This window comes from Puntigrus tetrazona, chromosome 16 (assembly GCF_018831695.1).
Source record: "Puntigrus tetrazona isolate hp1 chromosome 16, ASM1883169v1, whole genome shotgun sequence".
In the NCBI taxonomy this organism is placed as follows: domain Eukaryota; kingdom Metazoa; phylum Chordata; class Actinopteri; order Cypriniformes; family Cyprinidae; genus Puntigrus; species Puntigrus tetrazona.
This window is the reverse complement of record NC_056714.1, coordinates 3430431-3439689: the sequence shown is the minus strand read 5'-3', so window position 1 is coordinate 3439689 and position 9259 is coordinate 3430431. Positions and strand designations below refer to the sequence as shown.

At 37.3% G+C, this 9259-nt stretch overlaps 1 protein-coding gene across 1 annotated transcript in view; it reads right to left on the bottom strand.

Moving 5' to 3' along the window:
* Nucleotides 1-3235: 3235 nt before the first annotated feature.
* Nucleotides 3236-9259, bottom strand: part of LOC122360367 (glutamate receptor ionotropic, kainate 2) — a 64842-nt gene continuing 58818 nt past the window's right edge. The window contains exon 10 of the mRNA XM_043260908.1: nt 3236-5772. Within this exon, the coding sequence (XP_043116843.1) occupies nt 5608-5772 (165 nt within the window). The 3' untranslated portion in view covers nt 3236-5607. The remainder of the gene's footprint in view (nt 5773-9259) is intronic.

Sequence of the window (9259 nt, the reverse complement as noted above, 5' to 3'; positions counted from 1 at the left end):
TATATATATATATATATACACATATATATATATATACATATATATATACACACACACACATATATATATATATATATATATATATATATATATATATATATATATATTAGCATGTTCACATGGTGCAAAGTAAGCCATTTAGTAGTTACGAACCCATTTTTCAAATCTCTTATCAGTTTTTATTTGAACTGACATATAATGCGTGCTTTTTATTTACTACTGAAAACTAGCTTATTAAAGCACTCTCAATTTTTCAATGTCAGAAAATATATATTGTGCAGGAAAAATATGGATGGATCCACAAGACTAGTGTTAGCTTTCAGCAGACCGTCACTTTATCACTTTCTGTCTTTCAGTTTTCTCTGTTTGTGTATGCATGCGTGTGTGTGTGTGTGTGTGTGTGTGTGTGTGTGCAGCCCTGTTGCCCATTCTCAGCAATTCCATTATCAGATTGATGCTTTCACACAAGGTGGGCTTAGCTGGCTGCTAATCTTCACACTTCCGGCAGGGCGAGTGGAAAGCTCAGCAGCTGATAACAAACCTACATGCCACATAGAATTAATTGGCTAATTATCATAGTGGATGCGAGAGCAGAAAAATCTAGACCTCACAAATCAGCTTTGTCCCTTGGCATTCTTCTCACCATCAGGTCAAATCCTATTTATCAATTAGCAGGCTTAATGAGCATGTAAATGGACATGACTATGTCATGTTCCAAATGATGATATTTCCACTTTCTATTAGGTGGCCTTAACTACTATGCAAACACATAATACTGCAAGCACACTGTTTTACTACTTATCAATTAGCATGGTAAGATTTTAGTTTAAGGTGTTACATGTGACATGTACTTACTATTATACTAACAATAAATTCTGCATAATTGCGTGCAAGTAACCCTAAGTCAAACCGTAATCCTAACCCAAGCCATATATTAAGTACATGTTGTTAATTAATATTACTTAGTACTTAAATGTATAATAACACTGCAACAAAGACACTTTAAAATAAAGTATATTGAAGTAAACTACTATATAAACTATATATACTATATAGACTACTATTGAAGTGGGATACCGGTAAGGTTAGGGACAGGTTTGGTGTTATGGATAGGTTTAGGGTGGGTTAAACTGTGAAATTATAATTAATCCACCTTTAAACTTACCCATACCACCAAACATGTCCTTAACCTTACCCATATCCAACCTCAACATAAGCAGAAGTGTTTGGCAATACAATATGAAAACAATAAGTACATTGCACTTATTTTTGATGCAAGTATATAGTAGTTAAGGCCACCTAAAGGGGTCATATGATGTTGCTGAAAAGAAGATTATTTTGTGTATTTGATGTAATGGAATGTGCTTCTCTAGGTTTAAGGTTAAAAAACGCATTATTTTCCACATACTGTATATTATTGTTTCTCCTCTGAGCCCCGCCTTCCTGAAACGTTTGGATTTAACAAAGCTCATCATTCTGAGAAGTGAGGTGAGCTCTGATTGGTCAGCTATCCAATGCGTGGCTATTGGCCGAATACCACAAGCTTTTAATGGAAATGTTATGCCCCTTACCATAATGTGATGCCGTGTCTCGGCATGCTGATACAAAAACCATAAAACCCCTTTTTTGCTGCATCCAGAGGGGGAGTCATGGCCTAACGGATAGAGAGTCGAGTCAGACCTGTAACCCGAAGGTTGTGGGTTTGAGTCCTAGGTCTGGCAGGGATTGTAGGTGGGGGGAGTGAATAACCAGCGTTTTCTGCAATACCACGACTAAAGCGAGACCCTTGAGCAAGGCCCACCCACTGCCTCGGGTGTGTGTGTGTGCGCACTATGGATGGGTTAGTTCTAGGCCACAAGTCACATCGTTTCACTTTAATAATTACTGAGTATAATGACTTAATGCCACATACTGTGTTTTTGTGCGTCGTGTTACATTGAGCCTCGTAAACATAACGACAGAAACAGAAATGGCAGAAAATGTGCAGTAATCAACATTGTCAAACTCGCGTTTGATTAGTCAGCGACAAATCCTTTAAATATGAAAACATAGGTACTTACAGACTGTGAGTCAGAAGCGCCAGACTGTCCTTGCAAAGTTGGAAATGCCCCACTTTATAGTCTCTGTGTACAGCCAGGATAGACTGCTCTCCAGGTTCAGGAACCAGTGCTCCATACTGAACTGAACCACTGAACACTCTCTAAAATTTGGGTTGTTCCAGAACAGTGTTGTAAATACAGCTTAACCCCTGATTTTTCTTTTGGAAGGACAAACAATTCACTTTCACAATGAAAAGAGCATCTCCAGAACACGGCGTCCGCAGCAACATACATCAAGAATCATAGCTCTGCATTCTTTCTTTTACGCGTTATGAACATAAACCCACACCATAATTTAGAGAAGTTGGAGGCATCTATAAATGAGCCAATTCAGAGGGGATGTGGACAAGTCACAACTTTTATAAAGACTATCTGTTTGATTTTGAGACTTTAGTCTTTGCAATTTTAGTGATCTTATTAATGCATTAACGGATTTTAACACTCGTTAAAACTTGAAACCCCCTGAACTCGTTGGTAAAATACACTGCTGTTTATTTCCAACACAAAAAGTCAGTTGGAAGGTTACTGGAGGACACTTGCGGACTGCTCAACACCGTTTAGTTCCCATTAAAGCTAAGCTAGGAAATTTATGCACGGTTGTCTCCTAGTGGAACTACACAAATAAAGCATATTGTCAAGCAATCTTTACAAACGACGCGCTTCCTGCAACTCAAACATCACAAAAACAGCTCTCACAGGTCAATCAAAGTGAACATCACATCTCACCTAGGTTACTTTCAATAAAAGGACTGACATATTATGAATAATTTTAACTTGAAGTGTAGCTTACATCTTATGTTTATAATGTTTTTTTTTTTAACGCACACTTTCCATATCCTAATATTATGTCTAACATGTGTTTAAATATCACTATTGATAACGATTATATGATTTAAAGACGAGATTTTCAAAAGTGTACCTGCACACAATCGACTATACTTCAGTATATTTTCAGCGGGATACTACTTCTGCACAACTGAAGTGCGTTAAGTCCGTTAAGCCGTTTCAATTTCGTCTACGAAAAGTACAATTGCAACATTCACTTTTGCAGAAGTAGTATTTGTACTAGGGATGCCCTTGAGGTCAGGAAAAACATTTTATACATTTAAGCAAAAACAAAGGAGACCACAAGCAAGTGTGCTAACTTTTTCTTTTTAATTACGTCCTTTAAACTTGTGCATCAACTTCAGACAGGAAACTGTGTGCACTTCATTTTGTTTTCACAATATGGTCAAAATTAGTTTGTATCTGAAAAATCTTTAAATACATCTTATCCATTTGAAACCATTTACACACAACGTCTCGGCACTGAGTACTAGCAGTCTATTAGAAACCGGGGGCATTGAATATGAAGCGTATTAGCAGTCCTCTTCACTTTGTATATATATATATATATATGTATATATCACACTTCTGAATCATTTTCGTCATTTCTAGTTATCTCAAGTAAAAATATCTTTCTTTAAATATGATTTCCTTTACATGATAAAAATAGGATCTGTCCAAAATGTTTGTGTTTGTCACATAAACACTACCAGGCATGCTCGGCACTTCCCCCCGTCCTGCGTGCGCTTATCGCGAACCGAACTCATCCTCATGGAGGCCAGGTGATGTGATCCTGAATGTGTTTTCCGTCACACGGGGCTCATCCATGCGGAAGCGCATCAGTCCCAGGGGCACATCGCGACCTTAGACTCTGGCGTGGGGATTCCACAGGACAGCCACCCCCCGTATCAAGAGAGAGATGCCAATGATTGTGTTGATAAAAATCATTACAAAATGTCGATATTCTTTAATTGTACAAAACACCTTATTATTATTATTATTATTTTTTTATATAGAAATCTTACATTTGCACAAGTTTACATGAGGATTCTTTTTCTGAAATCAAATTCACAAAGTACAAACATTAACCTGAAATGAAATGCGGTTATAAAAAAAATAAAAAAAAGAAGAAAACATTAAATATTAAATTTCAGCTATGCGTGTTCAAAGTCGCTGTGACCGTCATAGAAAGAAAAAAAGCTAAAAAAAAAAAAAGAAACATTTGATAAATGTTCGAATAAATGCATCGCGGTAGTTGGAGTTCACTCATCCAATTTTTGGAGAGGTTTCCGGATGAATCTCATGAAATGTGTTCAGATTTTATTAGCAGGTAATATTTCAGCTCAAATGGAAATAAAAGAAATTATTATCAATATATCTGATAGCATAAATGAAAAGAAGAATATTTTAGGACCATTTTTATTCATTTTTTTTGTGGTATTATTGTCATGACAGTTCAAAACACATTTACCTCTCTTTGCTGGAAAAAAAAAAATTACAGTGAATAAAAATCACTACTGTAATATATAAAAATACTTTTTTGTTTTTATAATTTGTTGTACCGTTTAATTTACGCTTACTGATGTATAGATTCTGTATATTCTCTAGAATATGACATACTCTAATGAGAATCACTAATACGTGTAAAAAAAAAATGCAGATGCATTACGCTACTAAATTTAAAAGCTGAGAGGTTCACATTCAAAACAACAAAACCAATAATAATAAAAAAAAAAAAAAAAACACAGACAATTTAAACCTAATCTTATGAAATTTAGCTTCTCCAATAAAAGTATCTTTTTTAAAAAATGTTTCGATATTTTCACTTTAACTAAAAAAAGAATTATATATTTTTTTTTTGTTTATTTTTTTTTATTTTTGTAGTGTAAAGCAAATTCGGACAGAAAATATTCAGTTGGGCAATGCGTTAAATAAGCTCAAAATGAACACAAAAAATGCAATGGTCCTGAAGAAAATAAAATGAAACGGATTCCATAACACGCTTTTGTGAGATTCACCCTTAGTCATAGCAACGCTCAGCAGGGGCCCGGAAAATGAAAGTGGTATATTGCCTGTTGCTCTGTCCTGCTTCCATTGCTTGTGAGTGTGGGTGAGAAACACGCTGAACGATTTCGGTGATATTGCTGTGGCCGCTCAGCAAAGAGTGCTGCGAACTGATTGTTTCCGAGTACTTTTTTATTTATTTATTTTTTTGTACATTTTGCTCCTAAAAGTAGCACAGGTACCGTACGTGTTAAAAACCTGTCCGTATCTGTCAGGACGCATCTCCTCGTTCTCTCTAAAGGACTCGGCTGCTCTCCGTGGACGGACAACAGCCAAGTGTGTCATCAAACCCAAAATAATACGAATGTAATGAGCGGACAAACCTCCCTCTAGCTGTGTGTGTGTGTGTGTGTGTGTATTTCCTGCTAAAAGTTACCCTGAACGCTGGCACCGGTCAGTCTTTGCTCTGGTGGTGATCTGGAGCGATGAGGTAACTAAAATTTTGCCCAGATTCAAGTTATTTCCACAGGAAATATGTTTCAGTTTCTTCTGTTGGTTTCAGTAACTAATTGTTTGAAATGACATTTAAGATCCCTTCCCCCGTGTAGAAAACCGACTTCCTCCCAACCCAAATTTCTCCCCTCCTCCGAGCTCAAGAAAGAGCGAGCTGGTGTCCCTTTTAAGCCATGGTCTCTTTCCCTGGCAGTCTTCGGTCATTGAAGGTGTGCATGTTGATGACTTCATCCGTTTTGACCATGACGGGCGGCTGCGGCTTGTGTTTTAGCCGGCGCTGGCACTTGAGGGAAACCCGTAGCTCGTCCACCATGGCGCTGCAGAAGGATCTCTGCGCAGAAGGACAGAAGAACAGAGCTGATTGGACGCCCCTTCACTTCTGACACACACACACACACACGCTCTGGCTCTTGGCTCCTGGAAAGGTGGAGGACAGTGGGTCAGTGATGGATAGCAGGGGGGTGAAAGGTGGAAATGGAGATGGGATGGAATGATTACGCCGGCGTCCGTGTGGATGCACAACGCGAGCGTCATAACAAAAGCGATTTCTCCGTGGCAGATTTCACCTTGCTTCCTCCTGCCAGGATGCTGCGTGATTTATTGATGCGTATGATTTTTCTTCAGATTTAAATCCCGTATAAGCGTATCGGCCAATTAAACACGCCCCCTCCCGCTCTCCAAACAAGAAGCAAACGGTGAGATTTTCAGCGGTGCAACGGTGAAGCAAGCCAACGTCTGATTCTTTTTCAGAAATAATTAACAGACGTTATTTTTCGCCTTTACAAAGTCTCACGGCTCGTTCAGGTTTGTTTGCCTTTGCTTGGAAAAATGGTAAAAAGTAAACACATTCGTTCTTGCTAAAAGCGCGAATCGTGTGCGTTGTGAATAATTTCGTCTCGCAGGAAATGCTTCGTGCTTTTTATTTGCAGCATTTTCATTACAGATGCGTTCGTGAGAGACGTGAGGATATGAAGCAGTAAGGTGCTCGTGAGGCATTCCAATCGGAGTGTTCTTACCCAATGATCTGCCTTCTTCATAGCGACATCCTCCACAACAGCCAATAACAGAACATTAGCAACTAGCTTACGATTACTGGCAGCAAACTTTAATAACTGACGCTTTGACAAATTCAGCTACTGGGCTAAACAGAAGGAATTATTACGTTTGCATAATGCCGTTGATCACAACTGGAGAAAATATGGACTCTTCGCTCATTTTCACTAATGCACTTAAAGTTAAAGCAATGAACAACGTACTTAAACAGTTTCCATATAATGCATGGTGCGAAGTATCCATTATGCCTTTTAATGCAGGTCATAATGCATCGCATAAATAATTATAACTACAATTACGATACTTATGCATTCATGTTTACACCTTTAGAAAGCGTAATGAACAAATATAAATCATTGCGATGCATATTATTAATATGCAATGCATTACACATAAAGTCTTACCATAATTAGAAACACACATAACAGTTTAATTTGTTCTATTAATATTAATATTTCTGAATTAAACATAACTATGAGTGATACCTCTTTCAAAGACTACCCTTAAACAGTATTTTATGTATATGTCTGTATTTATTTATTTAATCGTTTATATATTTTTATTGGATCCAAAAGCGTGATCATAAAAAAAAAAAAAAAGTGGTTATGTCAATGATAAACTGGATTTAAAACATGAACGGACGGCGGTGACCTTTAGGAGCGAGGTTACAGGTATACTGTACTTTAGCAAACTGAAATTAAGCAGCAAAAAGCAGAGGTGGAAGAAATGGGTTAATAATATTTATGTAAAATGTGCAAAAAAGGAAAACGAGAAGCAGAAATATTATATTAATCCTTTTATTAAACATGGGTTGATATGTGCCTCCGTGTATGTGTAATCTGGAGCATACACTATCAACAAAATCTTCATAAAATACATAAAGAAGCCATGAACAATTCTACAAAATAAGTTGCAGTTCCCATGCAATATTTGACGCATTAGCTAAAATGTTACAGATGTTGAACCCGTGAACTTTTATCACCGATGCAAATGTAAATGATTTTAACAAGATCTGACTAAATGCGCGTTTCTTTTCTGGTGGTAGGAAAACCGCAGGAAATCTACATCACATTACGTTAGAACCATTTATACATTTTAATCTAAAGCAATAAGATTGTTGGTCGGACTGTTGGCTCTTTCCTAATCTTACAAAATAGAGGCAATTATAAAATGCAAATTTCCGGAGGAGCAAGAGGCATTGCCATACGATGGTTTTTTTTTTTTCTCCTTCTGCAGAATAGTGTAAGAGTATACTGAACAAAGGACAGCGGTGCCAATCTTCTACAAAAATACTTTAATTGCCTCTCTATCATTTTCAGTCGCAAGATTCGATATTTTGAATGTCCTCAAGTGTGTGTTTTATGTAACACTGCTATGTGTCGAATTAAAACATTAAAATCAATCATCTGATGTTTCGAACTTATATTTAGAGTCATGAAACCTAAGCTCTCTGTTAATTACCACTAACGAATCAGTTTAATGCCAGAATATTGCCGCAAAAAATAAACACGGCATTTTTTCCTCTTTGTTAAGTTGCGGATTTTCTCGGTGATACTTTAGACCAACTTTCGTTGAGTAGTTAGCAAATGCAATGAACTATAAGTCTTTTTATGTCTGTAGATCTCCAAACCGAAAGGCACCCCCGATCTCGGCTCTGGATCTGTGCTCTTTATCATTGGCCGGTAGGTTTACCGCGTCGATGTTATCATTAAGCAAGGATCAGGCAGCAAAATAACGCATTGCCAGAATATTTGTGAACGTCAATACGATGACTTACAGCAAACAAACAAAAGCACTTAGAGAGATCGATACAATGAACCGGGGGTGAGTATAAAAGACACTTCTTCCACCGAGAGCGAATAAGCCGGCAGGTCAGAGAATTTCGGTTATGCGTAGTTAGAGTGCACACTTCTATGCGAACCTCTTTAAAGATCACCAAACTTCTATCAGTTATGTTTAGACAATGCAATATGCTCAGAATATGTGATGTGAACACACAGCAAGACAACTTTTTATTTTGTCACTGGGCCATTATGGCCTTCCATATTAAAGTAAAACAAATGCAATGCGTTAAATTATTATTCTATTTGTGTGGTAATTACAGAAAAAGTTTTGACTTTTTAATAATTACTACCGTAAAAATAAACAAGGGCAATAAAATGCATATTGCAAATTTCGCTGCAGTTTTTTTTAAAAAAGTGCTCTATCCGTGCTAAAAGGTAATGCTCTATCATGTTGGAAATATGCCTTACACCGAATTCAACCGTAAACATTTACGAGAGTGTCAACAAATGCAAAACTAATATAAAAACGCATTTGTTGGTGCGACCGTGCCATTTCGACTTCCTTGTGCGCGACGTTCAAAAGCATCAGTTTTCATATAAATATCGTTTCGAAGTCATAACGTGGTATTCTTCAATTTAAATGTTATGCCACGAGACCAGGTAGGATCGAACGGTAGCGACATCAACTGGAAAGGGAAGGTAATCAAATCAAATCAAATAAAGAATATTAAGCAAACCTGCAGTTTAGTTTAGTATGTGAAAAGCGCGGCTCGTTAGTAGAATTTCTGTGTGTGTGCTTAAACATGCTATGTGCCATACGAGAAAATTGCGAGTAAGACAATTGGAGTTTATTCGTTTCAAGCTGCTTTTTCTTTACCGCATTATTGACCGTACACTTCAAGCATTCAGTGGCTCTGCAGATCAAGTATACGAGTGAAGTGGATATGGGGAAAGAACAACACATCTGTTGAGGCGAGATGA